Source organism: Varanus komodoensis, unplaced genomic scaffold, assembly GCF_004798865.1.
Source record: "Varanus komodoensis strain SLA01 unplaced genomic scaffold, ASM479886v1 scaffold5, whole genome shotgun sequence".
NCBI classification, from domain to species: Eukaryota; Metazoa; Chordata; class Lepidosauria; order Squamata; family Varanidae; genus Varanus; species Varanus komodoensis.
The window spans coordinates 6,039,428-6,067,357 of NW_025336087.1; the positions used below are offsets into that span (position 1 = coordinate 6,039,428).

At 42.6% G+C, this 27,930-nt stretch overlaps 1 protein-coding gene across 9 annotated transcripts in view; it reads right to left on the reverse strand.

Moving 5' to 3' along the window:
* PDE4D (phosphodiesterase 4D) overlaps nucleotides 1–27,930 on the reverse strand; it is a 666,530-nt gene that overhangs the window by 127,470 nt on the left and 511,130 nt on the right. For all 9 annotated transcript variants that reach the window (XM_044446038.1, XM_044446041.1, XM_044446039.1 and 6 more), the window contains 3 exons: nucleotides 16,179–16,370; nucleotides 1,827–1,863; nucleotides 939–1,012 (listed from right to left, as the gene is read on the reverse strand). In XM_044446038.1, coding sequence (XP_044301973.1) covers nucleotides 939–1,012; nucleotides 1,827–1,863; nucleotides 16,179–16,370 — 303 coding nt within the window. The remainder of the gene's footprint in view (nucleotides 1–938; nucleotides 1,013–1,826; nucleotides 1,864–16,178; nucleotides 16,371–27,930) is intronic.

A 27,930-nucleotide genomic window follows, 5' to 3' on the forward strand; every position in this document is an offset into this window, starting at 1 on the left:
AGACCTTCCTGCCATGCCACCAAATTCTGAGGTGGCAAGGAAAAATACCCAGTAAAAATGGTCATTTAGAGGATGGGCAGGATATACATGCAATAAATTAGTAATAAAAACATGTTTTAAAGATCAAGTGCTTTCAACTGAAAATAGATGAAGGCAAAATAAAACACCCTGCAAAAAACTGTTGCGGATCACAGGACAAGTAAAGGGATAGACAAAGGGACTGTGATTATTTTGCTTAAGCTGTTCCTGTGATCATGTGGACCTTAAGGAGGCCAAAATGGCATGTCAGAATAAATGCATGGCAGCATCCATAAGGTGTATGGCAACTTGCCCTTGCCCCAACGTCATGTCATGGTGCGCTTCCAACTCTCCTCCCACCGGCCTCCAAGGAGGTGGAACTGGAGTGGAGAAAGATGCAATATTATGACATCAGGACAGAATTAAGTAATCGTACACATTATGGATGGGAAAGTGTGTTTCTATGTGAACATGAAACACACTGTTGTTATTTCAGCAGCAGCCCATTTAATATCACTTGCTATTTTGGCCCAGGTGATGAAAGGTGCCCATGAACCAGGAATGCCTAGCAAGCGCCTCTATTTTTGCAGCTGCTCCATGCCAAGCACAGAAATGGCAAGCGGTTCATCACGCGCAGAGTCTGGTTCACAGCTACCATTTTCTGTGAATCCATGTATCACTTTCTAAGCTTTCCCAAGCTGGTTTCCCTCCAGGCATGTCAGACTGCAACTCCCAACACCCCCATCCAGCCTAGTATCTGGGGATGCTAGAACATGTAGTATGACCTATCCAGAGGGGGTGTCAGCTCAGGGAAGGCACGCACGCACAATAGCATGGTATGTGTGGGCAGGGGGAGAAACTGCAACATGAAGAGGGGGCAATACTCAAAAGTCCAGGGAGGAGAAAATGGCCACACTCACTTGCTGGGTGCTCGATCCTGAAGGTTGGTTAACGCAGCAAAATTATTCCGTACAGTACGTAAGCTGGCCAGCACCTGTAGCAAACAAAAACGAAGATGGTTCATTCTGAATTTCATCAGGTGCGCTGCCTGATTTTCTCTTGTTCCATTGGACAGCAAGCTTCTAAACTAGCCTTCTAAACAGGTCATTGAACTTTCCAAGATTGTTTTGGTGTCTGAAGCCTTTGACCGTTATTTCACAAGGAAGCTTTTGTCAATGCGAGGACAGTAGTTTTGTCACTTTCTTGCTTGCGAAAGAAACCATTATTTGTTTTTTAAAAGTGGACTTGTTCAAAGAGAAGGATAATTTCTTACAAAGCGCTCTTTGTCTCTTTCCAAAATGACTGAGTTTGAAAAGAATGGGCAATTGCTATTCAGCACTATTTGCATCAGAATTATTAGAGTAGTTAACATTTGCACAATAAGAACCTTTCACAATTGACATCCATTCCCCATAAAGTCATTATCAAATAAATACATGTGATCCAGTTTTGCTGCCATCAGACAGATGTGTGTGTGTATCTGTGCAAATATATGTGTTTGTATAACCACTTGGAAGCACACCTTGGAATGATTATGCTAAAGTAGAAGTACTAGTGATCAAAATGACAAGAGTCTGGGGCACAGGCACAAGCACGCACGACCTGCACAAGAACTTTGCCAAGCACATAAGATCTGGGGCACAATCTTTCCACTGGCACAGATGGAAGGGTTCCCCACTCCCACCACCCCTCTTGCCATGTGAAATGGGGATATTGGGGAGTCCATTTGGCATGGAGAGAGAGATCCTTCTCCACCAGCATGGGAAAGACTGATATTTAAGGGCTCCCTGAACAAATGTGTTGCCTACCTGAGCAAATGGTGTCACAATCAAGTCATCGCCATGTCTGAAAAGTAAAACAAACAGTAAAGCAAGTTATTAGATGGGGTGGATGACTTTACTCTCAGCTGGTGCTATCAAAATCCTTCCCTCTCCATCAACTACAAAGAGCAATCCTGTATATTATTTTCATTAGTTTTACCGTCAGTTCCCTCCTCACCCTGCATTCATTCCAGCTCTGCTATCTGAAGGCTAAGTCATTATGTAGCCATAGAGTGGTCACTTGAAGATAGCAAGCACCTGGGACTCCAACTCTGCTTACTTAGAATGGTGTGGGAGACAAACAAGCCCAGATCAAGTCTCCGGGACTGTTTCCTCATCCGTTAAACTCTGTGGAATCTCACAGGCTTAGAATTATCCAGGCATGCCCCTGGAAGTTAGTAGCACCCACAATTACTTTTTATTGGAGGTTCCAGCCCACTTAGCCATTGAAAAAAATTTGCATTAAGTGTTACTAATGGATAATAATTTGGGTGAATTGGACCAACTCGTCACTGTAGATGACAGGGAAGTGTTTCATAGGCTAATAAAACCCCAGTAACATTTTTCAACTGACTCACATGTCTGTAGTGTTATCGAGTGTGTGCTGTTGCTCGAGCAACTGTACCCACATCACACTGTGACGTCAAAGTCAAGTACCAGGGTGATGCGGCTTGGCAGGTGCGAGGAGAAAGAGCAAGAAGATCTTCAAGGGCAAACCTCTTCCACTGAGCGCAATGGATTTACATCTCTCATAGAAGCTAAGTGTCAGGGTCATGAAAAAGTTAATACACATACTGATGGGTTATGTGTGATATTTTGCACTATTATCAGAGCCAACGAATAATTAGGGGAGGAAGAGAACTAGAGATGTAACATAATATAAAGTCCCCCCTCTTTTTTAAAAACTAAAATGTTCACAAGGAGAAACAAGCAGCTGAGCCAGCCTCAAAAAATCCATCAACCCCTAATTGAAAACAAGTAATTCCTTCCAGAACGTGCCCTGGGTGAACTCCAAACAAAGATGAAGTTGGCAGTCCTGTGCTGAGCTAATGCTGGTGAAGTCACTGGACTTAAACAGACATCACTGGGTGAAGGATTGCAACTAATGGCTCCATCTCTGCTCAAGAAAGATGAACTTCTTGTAAATAAACGCAGTTTATTCACTTAGGGAGAATGTCATTACTTAGGACGTTTGTTACTTAGAAAGTTACGTAGAAAATATATTACTTAGGAAGACAGACATGATTATCCCATCTTTCCCTACTTAGGTAACTCTGAACCAAGGAGGGGGCCAACAAAATCAAAGAATTCTTGGATCAGACAGAAATGTGGATAGCTCTTTTTAATTTAACAAGCTTTTCTAAAGGTGTAATTCCCCCATACGCACCTGCTCAAATCCCTGAGCTCCTCCCCTAGGTGTCCCCACTGAAGCAGACTAGCTGCATGCTTCTCAGAGGCACTTCTATGGAATGCTTTCTTCACCTGGCAACTGCATGGCTACCTGGCTACAATACCAGGTAAAGACATTTCTTTTCCCCTAGGTAGTTTGATTTTATACCATTACATGTTTTACATGCATTTTCCCCCTACGCTGTTTTGCATTGTGTTTCTATGATACTGCAGTTTTTTAATCTGTTAAGATAATTATGGTGTCTGGGTAGATTAAAAATATAATAAATTCACAAGTTTCATCTTCTTTTTGCTCACAGCACACCTGTGTGTTACAGTTTCTTTCCATTTTATACCTGGGGCTTGCGAATGCGAGATGAGTTTATGATCAAGAGGTGAATGCAAAGCCAGACTGCACAACTTCATGTCTGACGTGGGCTGTTTTCTTGAGACAATGGGAATTTCTTATGACTTGCTACAGTCATCTCTTAACTTCTCTGCACAGTCATCTTGGATGCTATTGCACCTTGTGACCTGCACACCACCAGGCTGGACTTACTAGTGTACACAGAAAGCAGTCTTCCCCACTGGGTACTCTCTGGATGATTCAGACTTCAACTCCCAGCAGCCAGTCAACGTAGCTAATTGTCAGGAATTATGGTTGTTGACGTTCAAACCATCATGATCAGGTGGCAAAGTTGGCACAGGAACACACGGCTTACCAGGTCAGACTAAGATTCATTCTATTTGCCACAAATGCCTCTAAAAGTCCACAATGAGCATGCCCTCTTGCAGCACTCCTTAATTAAGTGCTCTTTATGGCACTGCTGGATAAGAATCATGGTATTTGTAGTCTGATAAATCTGGAGGACAGCAGGGTGGGGAGGGCTCCCCTACAGCCATCTGCTTAGGGTTACCAGATGCATTCGGAATTTTCCAATCTTTGGGAGTCAAATCTTGAACGGACAAGGGGCGTTCAATGTATTCTCAGTATCAGCATGAAGAAAAAGGAATAATACATTGAAATACTTTTTATTTTTCAATGTAATCCCCCTAACTTCAATACACTTATTACACCTAGAAATTAACTTTTCAATTCCCTGTAAAAAATACCTTTCCTCCTTGTCTAAAAAATGTGTGTTAATTGCCGCCTTGAGCTCTTCATTGTTGGAAAATCGCTTTCCACGAATATCTTTTTTTAAATTCAGGAATAGGTAGCAGTCACTGGGGGCCAGGTCCGGGCTATAGGGTGAGTGGTTTATTTCTTTGAAACCACAGTCTCGCACAGCAGCCTTCAAAACATGCACCGTGTGAACAGGAGCATTGTTGTGAAGAAGCAACACACCTGCAGTCAGTTTTCCCCACCTTTTTTCTTTAATTGCTTCTCTTAAATTATGCAGAGTGGTTGCATAAGATGCTACGTTTATGGTTTCACCTTTTTTCATGTACTCGATCAATAAAATTCCCTTTGAGTCCCAAAACACTGTGGCCATGATTTTTCCGGCTGATAGAGTGACCCTGAATTTCTTTGGAGGGTCAGCACCTTTTTTATGCCACTGCATGGACTCCTGCTTACTTTCAGGGTCATAGTGATGAACCCACGTTTCATCTCCAGTAACAATTCGGCTGAAAATACTCGGTTCTTCACCACAGAGCTCTAAAAACTCCCTACAGCACTCGACTCGCACTTGTTTCTGAGGCACCATGAGCATTTGTGGCACCCATCTTACACAGACCTTTGAAAGGTTAAGATGGTCATGAAAAATAGTAAATATGGTACCAACGGATAGGTTTGTCATCTCTGCTAACATTTTGATTTTTATTCGGGCATCTTCCAATACAAGTTTCTCAATTTTTTTTCACATTTTCAACCCGATACCAAGAATACATTGAACGCCCCTCAGAAGTTAATTGCATTCTGAGTTAAAGTTTGAGAAACTTTGCAGAGACATTTCAAATCTTTTTGATCCCCATGTCTAAGAATCTGCTTTGACGGTGACGGACAGAAGTTAAACATATGTAAGCTTTACTGCATACAGGAATTTATCTTATGTTTCAGAACTGAACGAAGTACTCAGTCCTTCCAAGCACAACTCTATCCTGGTTAGCCCAAGCTGCCCTCATTTCAGCAGTATAATTTAAGATGGAGATGGTGTGGGTGAGTGTGATATAAGCCAGTGAATGCGATTGTTAAACAAGTTCAAAATCCTTGCCAATTTACTTCAGATTGCCACAGTATCTCTTCAGTAGATCCTGCTCTACCTTTTATCCACCCCTGGTATAATATATGTGAGAATACACCAACAGAACATGACATGAAATATCACTGTGGAAAAGATGGGCAGGATTTTTTTTTTAAAAGTAAGTTATATGTTTATAGAATTTGACTCAGCACTATAATCATCACAGCAAACTGGAGGAAACATGGCCTCAATGACAAAGCAGTACAATATTTTAACGGTGTAATGAAACATGTGCAACTGAATATTATACACAGGGCAAAACAGCTTGGAGTGCAGATTTTATCTAACTCTTGGGTTTAAGAGTGTTTGGCTCTTTTCAACCATCTCAATAAATCCTCAGGAAGTGCTTTGAGATGTGGGATCAGCAATTCTTTGCCCTGGGCCACATCTCACCCAGTTAAGAGTACTGGCTGGCTAAATACTGGGCAGCCCAGAGGTGCTGAGTGTTGTGACTCCAATGGGCCAAGGAAAACTGGCCAGCTACAAAACATCCAGCAACCATCAGTAGATCCTAAACTACTTTCTGCCTCCTTCTACACTAAATAATCAGGTTGGGTGGTAGGAGGGGTGGAACAAAGCCTAGCTGAATCTGTCCCTCTAGAATTTGCAGACTTCCTCTTGTGCTCAGCTTGGTCTTGGAAAGTGAGCCAAACTGAAAGTCTGTGAACATTCACAGAATGAAGGCTGCACCACGGGCAACCTTCTTCCTTGCCGGTGCAGCAACACAAAGATTGCTGTACCTGCTGTGGAAAAGGGACACTGCTTGTACAACACAAGGGCCTTGCATGGCATTGGAGGCTTGTGGGCTGTGATGTCTGAGCAGAGTCTGGGGAGCTGAGCCACAAAACAGATTCTTCACACACGCCTAGCTGGTAGTTTCCTTTAAAAATGCTTTTTTCCCAAGGGATCAATGGGTTGGAATTAGATTGGGGCTGCAGTTCAAAGGGAGTTTATCCACCCCCTTCGCATCTCATTTGTCCAATCTGAACTCCCTAGGGATGTATAGATTTTGATAAATCCATTCTGTCTGTGTTTTCCAGATGGTAGAGTACCTTTTGTTCTGTTGTTCATTCTGTGGCAGAATCAGAGTTTTAAAAAGCAGAATTTCATTCTAGTTATGTGAATGTGCACTAGCACTAATTCACATTCACATTAATACACATTGGTGGTTTAGTGTAGGAGTATATTAATTAGCACCAGTGCACATTTCTCAAAGCGGCTGTCTGAATTTCTGCCAGGAAGAAAGATACATTGCAAATCCAATATATGAAAACATATAATAATTCCATTATATGATAAAGCAAGCAACCCTTAAAATACTGGGTGAAAATAAAGTTTTAGCCTGGCACCAAAATGAATAAAGCAATGGTGCCAGACACACCTCTTGGGGGAACAGGCTCCATACCTGGGGTGCTACCACAGAAAAGGCCCTTTCCTGGGTAGCCACTCTTCTACCCTCCTTTAAGGAGGGCTCCCAGAGAAGGGCTTCAGTGGAAGATCTCAGAGTCCAGGCAGGTGTGTATGGAAGGAGATGCTCCTTCAAATGTCCTACATCACCTCCAAAGCCCCCACCAAGAAGATAGAAGATGGCTCCGTTTCTCAGTTCTCCCCTTCCTTGTGCTCTTGTGCAATTGAATCTGGCCCAGCAGCTAGACAGTTGCCAGCTGTTCCAAACACCATTTGCCAACAGTTCCAATAGGAGGTGCATGCATATGAAACTAGCCCCGTATTTATGGCACCTACTGGTTTCTCCTACCCCAACTGATTGAAACAGAAACAACCCAAGTACCATTTCCATGCTTCCGTATGATTAACTGAGGCAGTCTTTTATTTTCGTGTCTGTTTTTACAACATTGCATCCTGCTTTTTTCTTTTTCAAGTAGTATCATGGATAGCAAGATTAAGGTTTCCAAAGGTTGGGCAGTAGAGTCAACCACTGGAATGTTGACCATACCATCTATACTTCTAAGAATAGAAAAGATTGGTAACCTTTAAGGGTATGGCAGAAGAAGAAAAAAGGACTGCTAAAAGAAAAAAGAAACAAATAGATGCTGTGTTTGCCAATAGTGAATCTGGAAATGTTTCCGTTTTAACACATTCAAACAGGAAAGCAGATCTACCAAAGTGACGTGAAAGGGTATAACAGCTGGGAAAGACATTATCTTTTTTAATTAATTGGAATGGGTTTAAGCTTTGTTTTTATTATTTCCAAGTCACCTTGAGTATTGCAAAAAAAAGGAGAAGTAACAGCAATAGAACCTGTCTTATAGTAAATCAAATCCTATTACTGCACTTAGTGCTGTCTCCTCGGATTGGCAGTGAGTCTTCTAACATCTCAAGTGTTTCTCCAACTCTGTTACCTGAGAGGCCAGGAAATAAACCTTCTACTAATAAAGCAGTGTTCTACAATTGGAATAAAGCTTCAAAGTAATAGATGGATAAAAATTATCAAATGTTGTTAAACATCTGCAAAGAATGGCATGAGAATGGATTTTGAATGGCTCAGCATTTGAATGGCTCAGCATTGTTTGATTATTCTTTTTGCAAAGAGAAGCTATCTTAAATGAATTAGGGAATGGAAGAAAAAAGACACAAAAGCAGATGTGATTCTCTTTCTCACTGGCTTATAAATGTATTATTATTTGGATTATCATTTCATTCTCTGATTTTTTTTATCATACATGTCTTTGTATCATACACATCTTCAACTAATGCTTTCTTACGTAGGTACATATACAGTATTTAAATAAAGTTGCCACAATTAAAATATGTAGAGGGTTTTTGTGCATTTCACATTCTAAGGAAATAAGGAATTCTTCCCACTGAGGTCCACCTAGTGCCAACACTGCCGAATTTAAGGTTAAGACTTATCTGTGCTCCCAAGCATTTGAAAACATACAATGGACTTCTTAATTTTATTGATTTTTCAGGTCTAGGTTTTTTACTGTTAATTGAGCCTAGCGTCATTATAATCTTCATTGTTGTTGTTGTTAGTCGCGAAGTCGTGTCCGGCCCATTGTGACCCCATGGACAACATTCCTCCAGGCCTTCCTGTCCTCCACCCATCCCCCGGAGTCCACTTAAGCTCACACCAACTGCTTCAGAGACGCCATCTAGCCACCTCATCCTCTGCCGTCCCCTTCTTCTTTTGCCATCTATTGTTCCCAGCATCAGGCTCTTCTCCAGGGAGTCCTTCCTTCTCATTAGGTGGCCAAAGTATTGGAGTTTCATCTTCAGTATCTGGCCTTCTAAAGAGCAGTCAGGGTTGATCTCCTCTAGGACTGACCAGTTTGATCGCCTTGCAGTCCAAGGGACTCGCAGGAGTCTCCTCCAGCACCACAATTCAAAGGCCTCAATCCTTTGGCGCCCAGCCGTCCTTATGGTCCAACTTTCACAGCCATACATTGCAACCAGGAAAACCATAGCCTTGACTATACGCACTTTTGTTGGCAGAGTATGTCTCTGCTTTTTAGTATGCTGTCTAGATTTGCCATAGCTTTCCTACCCAGGAGCAAGCATCTTTTAATTTCTTGTCTGCAGTGATCTTGGAGCCCAGGAAAATAAAATCTGTCACTACCTCCATTTCTTCCCCATCTATTTGCCAGGAAGTGAGAGGACCGGATGCCATGATCTTAGTTTTCTTAATGTTGAGTTTCAAGCCAACTTTTGCACTCTCCTCCTTCACCCGCATCAGGAGGCTCTTTAGTTCCTCTTCACTTTCTGCCATGAGAGTGGTATCATCTGCATATCTGAGGTTGTTGATATTTCTCCCAGCAATCTTAATTCCAACTGGTGATTCATCTAGCCCCGCCTTTCTCATGAAGTGCTCTGCATATAAGTTAAATAGGCAGGGCGACAGTATACAGCCTTGCTGAACTCCTTTCTCAATTTTGAACCAATCAGTGGTTCCGTGTCCAGTTCTCACTGTTGCTTCTTGACCCGCATATAGGTTTCTCAAGAGACAAATAAGATGGTCTGGTACGCCCATCTCTTTAAGAACTTGCCACAATTTGTTGTGATCCACACAATCAAAGGCTTTAGCTTAGTCAATGAAGCAGAAGTAAATGTTTTTCTGGAACTCCCTAGCTTTCTCCATGATCCAGCGTATGTTGACAATTTGATCTTTAGTTCCTCTCCCTCTTCGAAATCCTGCCTGTACTTCCATTAGTTCTTGGTCCACATACTGCTGGAGCCTAACTTGTAGAATTTTGAGCATAACTTTGCTAGCAGGTGAAATGAGTGCAATGATGCGGTAGTATGAACATTCTTTGGCACTGCCCTTCTTTGGGATCAGAATGTAAACTGACCTTTTCCAATCCTGTGGCCACTGTTGAGTTTTCCAAATTTGCTGGCATATTGAGTGTAGCACTTTTACTGCATCATCTTTTAGGATTTTGAATAGCTCAACTGGAATACTGTCACCTCCACTGCTTTGTTGTTGCTCAGACTTCCTAAGGCCCATTTGACTTCACATTCCAGGATGTCTGGCTCGAGGTCAGTGACCACCCCATCGTGGTTATCAGGGACGTTAAGCTCTTTCTTGTATAGTTCTTCTGTGTAATCTTGTCACCTCTTCTTAATCTCTTCTGCCTCTGTTAGGTCCCTGCCATTTTGGTCCTTTATCATGCCCATCTTTGCATGAAACGTTCCCTTCATATCTCCAATTTTCTTGAAGAGATCTCTGGTCCTCCCTCTTTTATTGTTTTCTTCCATTTCTTTGCACTGTTCATTTAACAAGGCATTCTTATCTCTTCTAGCTATTCTCTGGAATTCTGCATTCAATTGTTTGTATCTTTCTCTTTCTCCCTTGCCTTTCGCTTCCCTTTTTTCCTCAGCTATTTGGAAAGCTTCCTCAGACAGTCATTTTGCTTTCTTGCATTTCTTTTTCTTTGGGATGGTTTTAGCTGCTGCCTCTTGTACAATGTTGCGAACCTCCATCCATAGTTCTTCAGGCACTCTGTCTATCAGATATAATTTCTTAAATCTGTTTCTCACCTCTACTGTATATTCATCAGGGATATGATTTAGGTCATACCTAAGTGGCCTAGTGCTTTTCCCTACTTTCTTCAACTTAAGTCTAAATTTTGCAACCAGGAGCTCATGATCTGAGCCACAGTCAGCTCCTGGTCTAGTTTTTACTGACTGTATACAGCTTCTCCATCTTTGGCTGCAGAGCACATAGTCAATCTGATTTCTGTGTTGACCGTCTGGTGATGTCCATGTGTAGAGTCGTCTCTTGGGTTGTTGGAAAAGAGTGTTTGCTATGACCATCGTATTCTCTTGACAAAATTCTACCAGCCTGTGCCCTGCTTCATTTTGTACTCCAAGGCCAAACTTGCCTGTTAGTCCAGTTATCTTTTGGCTTCCTACTTTAGCATTCCAATCCCCCATGAAAATAAGGACATCATTTTTTGGAGTTAATTCTAGAAGGTGCTGTAGGCCTTCATAGAACTGGTCAACTTCAGCCTCTTCCGCACCAGTGGTTGGGGCACAGACTTGGACTACTGTGATGCTGGTTTTCCTTGGATTCGAACTGAGATCATTCTGTCATTTTGGAGATTGTATCCCAGTACTGCTTTTCCTACTCTTTTATTGACTATGAAGGCTACTCCATTTCTTCTGAGGGATTCTTGCCCCTAGTAGTATACCTGATAGTCATCTGAATTAAATTCACCCATTCCTGTTCATTTTAGTTCACTGATTCCTAAAATGTCGATGTTCAGTCTTGTCATCTCTTGTTTGGCCACATCCAGCTTGCCTTGATTCATGGATCCTACATTCCAGGTTCCTACGGAGTATAGATCTTTGCAGCATCGGCCTTTCCTTTCTCCACCAGATACATCTGCAACTGAGGGTCCTTTCGGCTTTGACCCAGTCACTTCATTCTTTCTGGCACTACTAGTACTAGTCCTCTGCTCTTCCCCAGTAGCATACTGGACACCTTCCAACTTGAGGGGCTCATCTTCCGGCATCATATCTTTTTGCCTTTTGGTACTGTCCATGGGGTTTTCATGGCAAAGATACTGGAGTGGGTTGCCATTTCCTTCTCCAGTGGATCACGTTTTGTCAGAGCTCTCTGCTATGACCTGTCTGTCTTGGGTGACCCTGCGCGGCATAGCTCATAGCTGCATTGAGCTACGCAAGCCCCTTCGCCACAACAAGGCAGTGATCCATGAAGGAGTCCTCTTCATTAGCAAAAGTTTAAACTGAGCCAGAACTCACTGTAGCTCAAATTTTCTCTGTTCCTGGAATCAGAGAATTTAACATTATCTGCATATGCATGCCTCTCTATACATCTAGGATTAGAAGGCTGAGGGGATGTGACCCTGGGTGGATTTGAACCAATCTTTTTAGAAAATTAAGCAATGCACCAGCCTGATGAGAAGAACAGTCATCTCATGGTCTCGCTAACAAATGCTACTGATAAGCCTGGGGAGGTGAGAAACGTAGCAGATGGTAATTATTATTTATTCATTATTTATTCATTATCTATTTATTGCATTTTCATCCCACTGTTAAATTATTTATTTATCTGCAATATTTATATGCAGCTCCCTATTCCAGTATGGAGATTTCAGAGTACTGAACAATAAAAACAATAAAACAGATAAAATAATAAAGCAATATGTTAAAAACAAAACAAGCCTAAACAGAAAAACCCACACATGACTGGTTTGTTCATGAATAAAAAGTCTTTCCAGGGAGCACTGAAACAGCACCATTTTGGTCCCTGCCTGACCTCAGAGGCAGAGAGTTCCAAAAACTGAAGCTATCACACTGCAGTTTCATCTTTGAATCCAGTCTGGCCAAAGGCCTGTATGAGACCTCCAGGAACATGCCATCCAATGGCCTCAGTGACTGGGAAAGTTAGCAGTGGATTTGTAAATCCCAATGGGGCTCACTTCAAGCAAAAATGACAAGACAGAAAGAGGGGGGAGCAATGGGAAAGGAAGAGGAGGAAGATTAGTATTTCAAGGCTACAAGAAGGTGGTGAGCCTTACATGGGCATTTAAATGCATTTTGGGACAAGATGATCCGCCCTTGCTGGTGTCCTGCTTCATGGAGACTTTGGTTCATTTTGCTGTGCGTTCTTTCCCTTTTCTTCCACAGCCACAAAGCAACTATTTAACACTGTTCATTTGTTTTTAAATAACACAACCAGGATGGCACCACAAACAGGGATGAGTCATTGGCACATCCCTTGCACTGGCAAATCATTGTAGAAAACATACTCTTGAGGAATAATTTTTCAGAAATTCATTTCAGAAACTTTCTAAATTAGCCTTTGGAGTTTACTCCTTCCTTTCTCCCTTGTTTTTAAATCTAAGAGCAAAACCTGGTAGGACTAGGTTCGTTCTGCTCGGGACTATGGTGCTCTGAAGGGAGGGAGAATTTAAGCTTCCCGCCTGGCTAGTCCTGAAAGTGCACTCCCCACCCCCATGGGGAAGTGGGGGCTTAAAAGGTCTCCATTGACCCTGCAGCAAATAATACACTCCCTCATGGCTCTGCTCTTCTGCTATGCTTGATCTGACACTTAGCTAGACTCATTAGACTCTGATTCACAGTCACAGAACGGTCCATCACCATAGATGCAGTCAGAAACAGTTTATATGGTCATCGCTGGGGAGCAAAAAAGAAGTCATGGGGTAATCTAGAATTAGCGCCAACAGAATCTGTCAGGCAGTATCGCAGAAGCAGGGAAAAGTGAGGCAGATGCTTCCTTCAGGGCAGGGCAGGCGCAAGCAAAGGAGCGCCAAGGCTGTTACTGCGAGATGTTAACAAGGGCTGCAAAAGTCCATCTTGCCACAACTGCACTTCTGGCACCGCACCCCCACTGGTCATCGCCAGAGGCTTTTACTGAGCAATCACACTGGCACTGTCACAGCAGTTTGCAGGCGGCCCAAACCGTTGCTTTAATTTGTAGCCTTCCCACCACTTCTGCCTCTTCTCTTACCAGGAAAAATAATTCAAGAAGGGAAAACGGAATAGCTATGCAGTGCCTTCGGAATAGTAGGGCTAACTTCTTACTTTCTAGGAAGAAGGAAGGCACTCAGAGGATAAGGACTTTTCTACATGAGTGGCTTAACCTCACAGCTTTACTGGGCTTTGTCTACCGTTCTATTTGTGGGAGCAAAAATACATTGTTTACATGGATTTCTTTTTCCTGGGGTTTGTATTTCTCTGCATTTCCGCATAAGGAACCATGTTAAGCAACCATGAGGTGGCACTCTGGCATAGCTGCACTATCGTGGATTTGCAACTTTTCACATGGTTTTTCACACAGCTTTTCTTCCAGTTTGTGAAATGTGAACTTTAAGAGCTGAATTTCCTCAGACTAAAAAACCCTGCAAAAATGACTGGGAAAAGCGGGAGAGGTCACGAGAGGCTCTGGAGGATGTCGATGTCATTAAAAAGGCCCTCCAAACATCCATGAATAAAGGAACACAAGCACATGACGCATGCCTTCTGTAGAGATGCCCTGGCAGAAGCTCCTTCTGAGCTCCCTTCTGAGGTCCGAGGTCCCTCTCATGACCCAAAAGGGAAAGCTTTCCCAGTGCTGAAGCATTTGCAGATGACATTTTTGCAGGGTATTTTTCAGATTTCTCTTACAGACAAACAATTAAATTAACACATGTGCACACACAGAGACACAGACACACAGCTATTTTATTTTGACTCTAAACCACTGATCAGATTTAATTAAAATAGGACATTCCGATTGAGATTAGAAGTCCTTTCCCCTCTGTGGGTGATGTCAGATTATCTAACTAAAAGAAACGTGCATTTTGACATTTCCCAAGCATGCATATTTGTATTTGCTTATGTTTCAAAAGGTCAGATTTTTTAACAACCATGTGGAATATTCAAGTGCACATGAATATTCACTATGACTTCATAAAACCACAAGATTCTTCCCTTTTCACACTGAACTTGCATGGAGGGGGAAGTGGAGCTGGGCACTAGCTCTTCCATATGCACACTAGGGAGGATCTAGGGAGGATCCTGGATGCAGGCACTCGGCAGGCAATGGGAACAAGCAGGGCCCCTGCTTGCACATCCAGAGCCTATATACTAGGGATGCTGAAGCTCTTCCAATCCAGGGCCCAACTTTCATTTTTTAGGGGATATATCCTAGTGATGGGCCGGATCAATATATACCCCACTCTCCCAGTTCACTACCCTATTTGCAGGCAGCAAATTTGGGGAACATTTTAGCCATTTTTTTGTGGAACAGAACCGTTTTTTCCACTTTCAGGAGGTGAACATTTGTAAACATTTTGGAGGAAGAGACTTCGGTAGTTGCAGAAATACAGTATGTTAAGTATGCTTTTCTTCTTTAGTTAAACAAAACATTCTTTTTGCGGCTTCTTTAAGTTGCTATTTATCCCAGGCTCTTCAGAATAGCCTTATATCATGACATGTGATTTGCTAAGGGGGCTTCAGACAGCTGACATGGCAAGAAAGTTGCCATTTTTCAAGAAAATAACTTTGAAGGAAAGGAGCTGAATTTGAAATTATCAAGAGGTTTTGTTCAGGCCTATGAATGATTCAGGTTTTAATTGACTAGTGCCAGAAAGGCTTCTGTCCCTACTTGTTTTGCATATGCTGAAGGTTTAACTGAATTCTCACAAACTTTAATTTTATGTTTTACGACCACCATGTCCATTTTCTCCTCCACACCCTTGCATATATAACACTTTCAGGTAAAGACAGCACTGCATCTGATGAAGTAGACTTTATACAATTAAAGAGTAGAGCATAATAATGTACATAGCACTGTATCATTATTATAAGGATCTGGGCAGGAGGTTAAAATAGCCATTCCTCAAGAAGGTGGAAGGGATGGCAAATAGAAGAAGGACCTTCTTGGTGGCTGCCCCCTATTTATGGAAGAGGCTCCCCAGAGAAATTTGCCTGCTGTTGACCTTGTAATCTTTTCAGTGCCAAGTGAAAACATTTCTCTTTTCCAGGTATTTTAATAACTGATTTTAAATTGTTTTAAATGTTGATGTGTCCTTCTCCTCACTTGTTACATTCTTAAATGGCCATGGTTATACTGCACCTACTGTTGTTAAATATGATGACTTTATTATTTTAAAAGTTATGATTTTGATTATTGTTGTATGCTGCTCAGCGATTCCTGTTGGAATAGTTGGTGGTATACAAATATAAAAATGAATGAATGAGTAAATTAATAAATCTCACAGAATTACAGAGTTGGGAGGAGCCCTGGAGGTCATTTCACCCAACCTTCTGCTCAATGCAGCATCTACTAAGTAGGATGGAACTACAACATAGCAGTATGTGTCCAGCTCTGTTTAAATACCTCTAGCAAAGTCGAGCTCGTTACCTCTCCAGGCAGTCTGTTCTGTTGCTGAACAGCCAGCTCTTCACTGGGGAGTTCCTTCTAATGCTTCACCAGAATTAGGTCCCCTACAACCAGCACCCACTGATTCTAGTTTTGCCCTCTGGATCAACAGAGAACAAGTCCACTCCATCTTCTAGGAGGCCACCCTTTGGATACTTGTTAATCTTAGAGACAGGCTTCCCCAGCCTGGTGGCCCTCAAAATGTTGGACTGCAATTCCCAGCATTTCCCACCTGGTTGGTGTTTGCTGCCAACTGTAGTCTCACACAGTTGGAGGACACTCAGTTGGGGAAGGCTGCCTTTAGGCACTGAAAGTTGATATACGGCATCAAGTACTTACATGTCACTGGCAATGGAGGAGTTCCTAGACATGGACTTTGGAGAGAGGTCATAGTCACTATCAGACCGGTAGAGGAAGGATTCCCTACGTTGACTGTGAACGAAGTTAGCCTGGAGAATCAGCCCTGATCCAGGGCTTGTCATGGGATCCAAGGGACTCCGTCCCGATGAGGTGCCATTGTCGACGTCAAAACTGGAAGGAAGGAAGGAAGGAAGGAGAATGTTTAATGCTTCAGACGTCATAAAATTACAATCAGCACACAACTATTATCACCAAGGAACTCCCACTAGTTAACATTTCTTCCTGCTGGGTTAAACCGCAGCTAGTCATCACATCAAAGGCTGGGGTCACTAATCTACTAGAGATGCCAGTATCAAGGAAAAAAACCCAAGCCAAATAAATGGAAGGAACTGGGGCGGAAAGGCTTTATTGCCCTCTAATCAAATTTTCACTGGAAAGAAACACTTTGATTTACTTAAATTTGGCAACAGGCCATCCTTTAATCTGCAGTCATTTTTTGAACTCTTCTGCAAGATAAAGGTTCCTTTATCCTCAGTCGTACACCCAGTCTTCCCCTCCCAGGCCTCTCCATTATGTTTGACTACAACTGCCATCATCCCCAGGTAGCCAGTTGTAGTCAGCTACTACATACACTCACCAGGGGAGGTTTATGATATCACAGCCCCACTTTTGAAATTTACAGGAGCTATCCAAGGTGCTGAACTCCATCTTCAAAAGAGTTTCTCCACCATGGAGCACCATGGATAGAGCTTCTCCCATAAAGCTGAAAAGAAAAGCTGCACAGGATGAGGAGCTCTACTGACACCAGCCTTGGGTCATACTCATATCACAGGGGGGCTGACATGAAAGCCTGGTCCTAAAGCTGCTGTGCCTGAGCTGCACCAGCTCATGCTAGAGTCCTCCCCTATGGGGAGACTTCTACAAAGAGAAAATTAGTATGACAGGATGTTTTACTTTTTGCGCACGAGGCATATTTTGAACTGGGCAGAATTCAACCGCATGAAGCCACACTTTCAGTCTGAAGGGGTACAGTTCAAACATGGGTGCTCCACACCACCTCCTTTTTGCATCAACTAAGCCTATGTAATCCGGAACCAGATCGAAAGTCTTGCATGTAACCCGTGACAGCTTTCCCCATTCATTCCAGCAGAGGAACAACACAGGAACCTCCCTTACACTGAGCCAGAACATCTGTCAATCAAGCCTGAAGTTGCTTAATTGGAGCTACAGCTCCGGCGAACTGCTACCAATTCCTTTTGACTGGGGATGCCAGGAAATGAAACTGGGGCTCGCGGCATGTGCTCTCCCACTGACCTGCAGCCCCTCCTCACATGCAGAGGGATGCTCGCACAGAGCATCTCCTTCAACGGTCAGGCACAAGCAGCTGACTGAAGACAGGAAAGCCCACGTCTGCACGGGAGATGCTGGGCTCCCGGGACGCCACTAGATCCAGGTGACTGCTACCATGCAATCCCATTCACCTCAGTGAACCTCAGGCATTTATTATGCTGTTGCAATGGACAAGGAAGCTGGTGGCGGTGGGAGCGTGTGTGGGCTTTCTTAAAACAAGATCGAACCCATCATGCTAGGTGTTCCTTGAAATCAACGGAGAATTTTAAAACAAGAGAACAAGAGGGCAAATGTATTTCATGTATGCAGCTAATTTAATGAGAGACAGTGCGGCATGGTGGTTAGTGCGTTGGACTGGTGACCTGGGAGATCTGGGGGAAGCTCACTGGGTGACTCTGGGCTGGTCACTCACTCTCAGCTGAACCCACCTGAAAGGTTTGTTGATGTGAGGAAAAATGGAACTATGTAAGCTGCCTCGCATTCCCCACAAGAGGAAAAATGTTGGGATACAAATGCAGCGACAACAATAATACTAATAGTTGTAATTTAGTTTTTAGAAGAGCCCAATTCATGCAGACACCCAGCTATGTGACTACTTCCCAAGTAGCCAGAGGGGTGTTCCTCTGTTTGGGGAGTGTTTCACAATCAGTCAATTAAACCATGTGTGAAAGAACGTATAATACAAATAGTTTTCCATGTGAGGAATTGCCAGTGCTCCCCCTGCTCCAGGTTCAAGGGCAAACAATGGACAAAAAGGTACAAATATTCTGCACAATAATTACAGCATTTATTTTATTCTAGAATTTCACCAAAGAGCTCTCTATTCAGAGTCAAAAGTAATGCCAAAACTCTAAGTGTATGCCTTACTATTTTACAAATAAAGCAAAATTTCTAATAAATGGTTAACTGCTGCCTGTTTTTTCTCTGTGCACTGTAATTATCTTCCTAAATGCTCAAAGCAACATACAGCAAACACTTTTGAACAGAGTTTACTTTTAAAATCAATAAATGCATATACAACACATCTTTTTTAAAGCAGGAATAGAAGATGAACATAGTTAAAATCCAGAGCAGATCCAAAGGCAGGAATCACTTCAAATTGGAAACAGAAGGAAACTATGCTCATCCTCATTTTGTACAGGAATACCTGGGTCCTGAGGACATAACTAGATATAAGACAGGGAAAATTTGTGCTGGATCTCCTGATCAGGATCCAAGGCAGCTGTGACCAGTCATCCTTGAAGGAACTTCTTTGGGCTTGTTTTCAGACAGTACAAAATTGGCCCTGGAAATATCTGTTTCTATTGCAGTACAACTCTATGGCCACTAGATGGGAGACTAAAACAACAAGGGAATTTGCCTATAAATTAGCAATTGGATACAATATTGTTACAGGGCCAGAACAGTATCTGCTGGGCACATACATTTCTTTTAATTCATTTCATTTGATTCATGGAGCTATGCACAAAAGAGCGCAGAGTCCAGAGTGAAAAAAAGCTTTCAATTTCAATCCAGTCATTTCTGCAGAGGTTTCCAATACATTACGGCTTAGGATCTGAACTCATGTATAAGTAACAGATTGATATTAATAAGGAATTAAAATGATTGTCAGCACCATAGGCGAAAAACCTTCATTTACAGGTGTCTCAAGAATAAACAGAGAATAGGTAAGGTTTTAGAGTAGATCACTAATTCATAATCGACTGGTATCAGGTAATGAACTATGCGCTCCTTCCCTTCCTTTCCAGAAGAACTTCTGAAGAGGGCAGAGGCGGCTAGATGACAGGCAGGGTTGCATAATCGCAGAGCTGCTCCTTCACTCCTTGCTATTCATTAACGTGATCACAAATTGTGAACAACCTTGTGGCCCCTGGAAAATGCCCTTGCCCTCCCCATGCCCCAAATCTGCTTGAAAATGTTCTGCATGTGCATGATTTCATGCCATCTCTTAGGAAATGTAGCACAGGGCAGAGGAAAGGCAGTGCCCTTTAGCATAGGAAGCTGCATGGATCTATCTACGCCTGCCTGTGTGTCAACACTGACCGGCAGCAGCTCTACTGTGCTTCAGGCAATGGCTGAATTTGCATAAGCAGTAGGTCATCTGTGGGTGGTGGTTGTGCTTATTATTAGCATTTACATCTCCCCTCCCCCATGTCTCTTTCTTTCTTTTTGGCAAGAACCCCAAGGTAGATTACAAGGCTTTCCTCTCCATGTTTTTTCCTGTGAGGCCGGTTAGGTTGAAAGTGTGTGGCTGGCCAAAAGTCAGCCAGAGAGCTTCAAGACCTGAGCGGGGACTAGAACCCTGATCACCTGAGTCCCAGTCCCAGACTCTTAGCCACTACACCACATGGGATCCCCAGGATGAGCTGTGGCATGGACCACGTCTGTGGCCACCGATTTGAATATATGACCCTGGACCACGGTGCTTTGGATTAGGGTGTGTCACGAGAATCCAGCAGCATGGGTTATTCAAGGATGAAGGAACCCTAGGATATTCCATTTATAACCAATGGCTTATGCAAGGGTGATTTAACCCTTGAAGAGCGCACATTGGCTATGATACAGCCCAAACCTCTATTGTCCCAGTCAGGGATTGTAAACTCACAACAGCATCCATACAGACCCAGTACACAGTGTTCCATTGTTAAGTAATCCACAGTGATCCAGCTGTGTCTAGTGGCCTGGCTGAATAGTTTTTCTGACTCTACCTGGACAAGCCAGAGATTGAACCTGGAGCTTCTGCATGTAAAGTATGTGCTCTGCCACGGACCCTCCCTGCAGAAGTCTTGCACTGCATGGCTTTCCCCATCCCTGTGGCTTCCCCACAGCTTTCCACAGCCAATGGACTGAGACCTGCCCTTATCAATACTGATGAGCTGCAGAACAAAGCAAACCTAAGGGCAACTGGCAAATCACAGGATTTTTGAGTGGACCTGCTGGTATGCAATCTTCTTCTTCATGCAAGATTGGCCGATGCCCTGGAAAAGCATGCATATTTCAAGAAAATGATTGGCTAGTTTGGCCAAACATTAAATTGACTGCTTGTTGTTCCAGAGTTAATTGTCTTTTGTTGGTTTGTTCCCCAGTGGTCTTGGAAAGACACAACCCCCATCCCCTTTACTCATTCCCCAAGGAACCGTCCTTGTTTACACAAATGTGACACCATTTACAGGACACTCGAGGCATGCTACAACCCATGGGGGCTCCTTTGTTTTCCCAGGTTTCCAGGTGAGAAGGTGCAAGTTAAAACAGCTGGGCCGCTACAACACACATCATCAGGAAGGAATGACAAATGGGAAGGAAGTCAAAAAAATTATCATGTGCTGAACATGTGCCAACAGTAACTGCTGGCTAGGATATCAACTGGAGAAATACTTTTGAATTAACTGTGTGGGGGTCCTGGTGAATTTAAAGGTGCTCATCTCACAGTAAAACAAGCATGGCAAGCTGGTAAAATATGTACATATGATCCTCAGAATGGGTTCACACTATCAAGGAAGGAAAGAAAATATGAAATGTGAAAACTCACCCTAGAACAAGGCGTGGGTTTTAGGGTGATTTATAAACTACCCAAGTCACCCAAGGTTCTGACACCATGACAACCTGTGCTCAGCAAGAGTACTTCTATTAAATAAGGTGGCCTGTGACTGGCGCAGGCAGGAAGGGAAAACATGCCACTGCGAACGTAAACCAGATCTTGTTGACAGCCATGGTGACTGCTTAACAAAAGAAAACCAGGTTATCCTATCTCTGTTTTAAGAGCAGAAGCACCTTCTAATGGCTACCTGTGGATAAATGCAAACACACATACAAACAGTGCCTACTCTTTGGCTGGACTCACTCACTCACACATACACATGCGCACACACAAAAATATAAATAATAGCACAGAAAATTGCCTCACAGCATTCCTCCGTTTTACTCAGGATTGTCAGCCTGAAACATCAGCTCCTTGGCATTTCAGGCAACAGCCTTTCCTGCTCTCCATAGGATGCCAAGGACTGAACCTGAAACATGTTGCATGCACAGCATGTGCTTTGCCACCAAGCTGAGGCCCTTCCCCTATCTCGAGAGCAGAGGCGGCCAGCAGCATCCTGGTCCCAGACGTAGGCATGAGCCATCCCGCAGATGATTAAGTGAGGGGACTTTAATCACTTTGTACTGCTTCCACTGATTAATTGCACCAATTCCTTAATTCCGATTTGCACATCTACTGGCAAATAAAATCCCTGGATAATTCTGTACTCCCCCCAATAAACTTATAGAGCATGCCAGTTTTTCTTGCCTGAACATCTTCTGGGCATCTTCTCTGTGTTGCCAGAATGCCACAAGAAAGGTTTAAACAGTACTCTTTGCTAAAGCAGACATCCCAAACCTCAATGTTATGGACGGCAACTCCCACTAGCACCAGCCAGCATCAGCAATGGTCACAAATGCTGGGACTCATAGCCCAAAACATCTGCAGGACATCAGATTGGGGACAGTTATCCTAGAGAGTAAAACTTGCTTCCTGGCTACCTCTCTTCAGTGTGCAAGGAGCAACCTCAAAATCAGGAAGAAAAAGGTGATGGTGTCTAGGTGGCAAACTCACTGATGGACTTTCTTGACTGTGCGAGTTCACGCTACAGGAGGGAAGGGTGCTGCTTTTATTAACAGAGAGAATTTGAAACATCTTCATCATAAAGTCATTTTTCAAAAAAAAAAAAAAAGAGTTCAGTTCTACTTCAGCCTCTTCCACGCTTCCATGTTTTCTGTTTGTGTGCATGTGTGTGCTTGTAAGAGAGGGGGGCGGGAAATAGACCAACTTTTACAGCTCTGTTTGGTACCAGTTGAGATACTAATCTTACAAGCTGGTTTAGAATAAGTGCAGCAACCCTAGACTATTTTTGAATCAGACTTGATACATTTTATACAGAAGAATCTCATAAATCCTTATAATTGCCATGGGATTTAATAAAAGGAATGCTGCACAGCACTTTCAAATTATATTTGCCCAATGAGATGGTAGAGTGAATTTTAGTTCCTAATAATACTTCTATGTTGTACACAACAAAAATACCCTCCCCCTCCCCCTCCCCACAGGATGTTTCTCACTCTTGCTCTCTTTCTCACGTCTATGTGCATGCGCATGCACACGCTCCTGTTCCCAAAGCAAAAAGCAGTAAACATAAAATCAGTGCTACTAATTATGTCTATGGGATAGCTATATATAGGCTGCATTTGCTTGACATGGCAACAATGCTGCATTATTTCCATGGTACACAGAATTTTGCCTAAACCTTCTGGTCAGATGATTACGTGGTTACCCAGGCAGCACAGTTTCTGAGCTTCCCACTCCATCACCCTGGCCTTGTCACTCAGCCACTCCAGCTCCCAAAGAGGATTTTATTAAATGGCAATACACAGTTTCACTGTGATTCCCCCCTTCTCCCTCCATGTACTTTTTAGTTGTCTCCCAGTTTCCAAAAGTAAATAGAGAAGTGGTCATATCACTTGGTCAATGGGCATAAGTGAGCTGTCACTAGGTAGCTGAAGGCAGTAGAGTTTGAAGGTGAAAATCAACCATTTCTGTGGCCACTCTTGCCAGGGGACTCTATGGTACGTATTTCCATATCAACAATGGTAAAATGGCTATTCCAGATCCAGACAACTGGAGATACAATGGTGAAGCATGGAAATCTTATAATAGACTGTTAATATTCTCCATGGTTTCAGAAAACTAATCCTAGCATACAGGTATTCTGGGTCTAGATGACACAGCTGACCTGCAATGGTAAGAGTTCACCATGGCTTCTCTTGTTGTGTGAACCTGTCCAGAGTGTAGGTCATCGCATCATGCTTATAACTAAAGGAACAGGTGCAAAAAGAACATGAAAGATGCTCACTGCTTTCCTGTGAAAAAAGGTTAGGAGTGAGGGAAAATATGACTAAAAGATACTTGATATCGCTTTTTTCTAAGCAAAAAAGCCTTGCTTTTTGTTTTTGTTTTTATATACTGTTCAACAACCATACATTGCTCCCAGAATGGCCTCAAACTCTATTGCCTTCCTTTCTAGGACAAGCTGCTAAGCCCTTGACCATCTTGGTTGCTTTTCCGTACCTTTTCAGTGACAGAGTTAAGCTAAGAGTGATCCTGTAGTTCCATACATGGATGTACTTTCTTCCAGAACTCTGCCGATTTTATTTAACTCTATGAATACTTTCTTGGCTAGCGTAAAACCTATATCCATTCAATTTTATGGAGTGTCCCCAAGTTCTACTATCAATGGAGTAAAAAAGTTTCTTTCCCATTTCCAACATAAATGATAAAGATTTATGACATTATTAATGATTCAAGAGGCAGTCAGAATTATTTCCTCTTCTCCAACAGAACTAGAATTTCTCCCTTTGCCAATAGTAGAATTCAAAGGCATCCACTTAAGTAGACTGGAAATAGGCTCAGAACACATGAGAGAGGAAATATTCTTCAAACACTGTAAATTGAAAGAATCACAAGATAGCCACTAGCTTTGATAGGTTTTAAAATGAGAAAAAGTTTTGAGAGGCTATACTCAAAGAATGATTTTCAATGGAAATTCCCTATCCAAAGGCAAGTAGACTACAGAGCAATGCTTCTGAAAATGAAGACTCAGTTTAATTTTCACGTCTAATCACCCTTAACAGAATGAGTCACATTAAGTTTATCCTTAGAAGTTTCACATCAACCCACAATGTTTGCCCTGAGGTGAAAGATGTAGTTTGTACATCAAAGGAAATCCAGAGAAGGGAGAAGTTCTAGTCACTAAATTCCCTTCTATTGCACTGGTGTCTACTGAAGTTTGCATGGGAGCTTGGACCTGGTTTGGGCACAAGGAAACTGAGAAATTTCAGGTTCATTTCAAATTAGTTAAACCTTTGCTGGGTTCAAATCTAGTTTGACACCCTCATATCCACAAAGAAAGCAGCAGCAAAAACAGAAAATGGTAGTTTCTACAATTGTCCTTACAAAGTTTAGAAATAACCACACTGGGCATCCTTTTTCATTGTTTTAATGTGTATGATAAAGTCTGACTTCAAAGTGTTTTTAAAACCACTCTTTTTAAAGTATTACAACTTGATGCCTTGATAAAAATGCTTGCTGCAAAACTGTATTGGCTGTTGTGCCTAAGAGCAGCCCATGATAGAAACAAATGCAAAAATGGTATCAACATTTGATGACTGCATTATATTATGCTTACCAAATAAAACTGATTTGCTATGGATGTTTAAGGTTCTACTATAACATGGAAGATCTTTCAGAAAGCTTAACTGCAATCACCCAGTAAAACATTTAACTGTTGTTTTCATTAAATTTATATAAAAGCCCCTATTTTACACTGCAATCCTATGCTTATTTACCCAGAGGGAAGTCTTTTGGCTCTGATTGCAAGAATGCAATAGGGGAAATAAGTGGCTTATTTCCCCTGCTGCACGTGCCAGTTACATGCTGGGGGGATTAGCTTAATTACCCTCAGCAGCACAGCTTGTCATGTCATACCAACCAAGCCAGTGTGGCTTGTTGCCATGATTAACAAGCCACACCAGACCCCCACTAAGGCTAATAATCCCAGCAAGTGACTGACATGCACAGGGTGGTTAACTGAGACTTGTTAACCACCCTGCATTCATGCAAACAGGATCTCTGAGTTCAGTAAGGCTCACTCTCTATCATACATAGCAGCTTTCCTCAACCTGGCACTTCCTAAACATTTAGCCCACAACTCCCATTTTCTATTGGCCATGCTGCAGTCCAACACAACTAGAGGGGATTAGGGTCGAAGAAGACCAGTGTATAGGGTTGGGGCCTTACAGAAGAACCACTATTTTACATGACCAACAAACATCTGTTTCTGCAGCTAACAGCCTCCAGGCACAACATATCAAAAGCAGGCCTCATTTATTAAGAAAAAGAAAGACTCATCACCCAGGCAAATTTACGACAAGCATTCAATTTGTTTAGCTATTGAAAGCAAAGGCTGTATCATTTCAAGGGCTATTCTCCAGTGACCTGAAGATGAGATAAAAGAGGGCTTAGTGCCATAAATCTCTGCATGCCATATTTTGTCCCCAAATTAGGTTATATAGCCATCGAGCCATGTAGATGTAAAAATGTGATTTCACGTTTCTAGCCACAATTCCTGAGAGGTTGCTGCACGATGTTTCTGAAAGTGACGTGGCCAGCACGTTTTGTATGGTGACCAGCAAAGCTCTACATCACCAAGACTCAACATACTTTTACAAAGGATGGGGCCATGCTGAAATGTCATACTGAGCAGCACTATTGTGAATTAAAGCAAAGGGATGACTTAAGAATGAAGGATCCCTGCTGAGTCCAGCAAGGGTCCACCAGGGCCAGCACTCTGTTCATGCAATGGCCAGTGATCTGCTCCTGAAAACCATGAGCAGGACCTGGGCATAACCAAACCCGCCTCTCCACGCTCCTCACTGGGGGACCAGTGGTAGCCATTTATCCACAGAATTAAACACCTTAAAAACAAAAAACTGTAACACATAATGTTACATAGTGATTTATAGCAAGAATTCTTGGTTCTGATGTATGCTTGGACACCGTTCCAAAGGCAGTCCCTACTGTCGTTGCTCCCCCACAGCAGTACTTCATCCGGGAATGAATTATGTCCAGGCACTGTCAGAAACTGCAGGGCTCTCCAGGTGAAATTCAATATAATTTAGGAGAGAAGTGGGATAAAATATAACTAATTTATAAACAATGTGCTTTCCCTTTTGACACAAGAGAATAGCAGCACATTACTATGTGAGTCCACTGCATTCAACAGTACACTCATCTTTCGATGCATCTTTCCTCCTAAGATGTTCAGGAAATTATTAATTATAATAATTGAAGAGGCTGCTAGCCATGGACCCTATCTTTTATTCTTCCAAATTCCTTAGTAAGAGATTCTCCTTTGTGGACTTTGTTATCTTCTGGCTCCAAGTCCTGGCCGAGTAATGCAGCTTGCTCTGCATGCCAAGCAGCATCATTTTTTCTCAGTATAGATCCACCACCAGTATGGCTAACAATTGCTCACTCAGACCTGCCTGGAAAGCCATCCTAAGAGAATGCAACATTGGCACCAACAGAGCTCTCCCCCACTTTGACCTTCCTGTGTTGTGTGGGGATGTGTAATAATTTAGAGGCAAAAGTAGCTTGAGTGGGAAGATAGAGCCCCGTCCCGCCCCAGACTTGCACACATTAGTTCAGACCTGGATTGGGCTCCTGAGCACTGACAGTAGAGTAAAAAAATGTCATGGTCTTCTAGCTGCTACACATGCAACACAGGACTGAGCTTAGCATTGAGCAACTGCTCTCAGACAGAGCTTTATCTACCAGGAGCAACGGCATTCATTGCTCAGATACTTGGAGTGGCCCCTGGAAAGGTGAGTGTCTTTAAAGATGCTGAAAATGGCTCCATGTGCAATGGAATATACAGACACTGGGGAGGCATTTGAGTTCTTATTCTCCAATGGAGTGGGGAAAAGCATCCTTGTCAGCCATTAAAGAATGTCAAAATCTCAAAGGCCACCTCAAAGGTCTCTCTCTCCCCCTTCTCATTTGTAAAAAAGGGTATGGACAAGGAAGAGAAGGGAATTTGATTTCAGGGGGACAAAAACTAAGGGGGGAGGCAGCAGGAGGTAAAGCTCATGAAAACAAAAAGACCAGCACCTGTAACTTTATCTTGGCAAGTGCCCCTGGACAGCGAGGTGCTGGGGCAAATGGCCTGCCAGAGATTTGGGGCTCAAATAAAAGGGCCGCACCACCTCCAGCCCTAGTGGACTGCTCCATAAAAGCACTTTTAGAGTTGGCCTATTGAGAGAGTTATACTATATGGATTTTTGGAATTATTCTCCACTGAACATTTTAATGGTTCTTGCCAGATGGAGCCTGTCTTTAATTATGGCATTTTAATCTGAAGGTTGCTTACAAGGTTTTTTCAAAGTCTTGCCCCTTTCTCATATAGTGGGGTCTTTGTGCAATTTTCAAAGTGTTGGCTTTCAGGTGGAGCTTGGTGAATCTGATGTATTTTCTTGATTGCATAATTTATTAGTGTAAAATAAACAAATAAATAAACCAAACAATGATAGTCAACAAATTACAAAACCCACAGAGTGCTATGCTTTTATTAAACAGACTGAAATATTACCAAAACTAAACAAGCTTTTGCAATCTCCTTGATATGAACACACACACATATTTGGGGGTGGGAGTAAGGAAATAGCTTACAGTCACCGCTTCACATGATAACCATGAGTCAAGCAAGCCACAGTTGCTTGTTGAAGCCACAGCTCTTGCTGGGAACCATTTCCCTAATCACCTTCCCAAGAATGGGTTGTCATGTCATCTGAA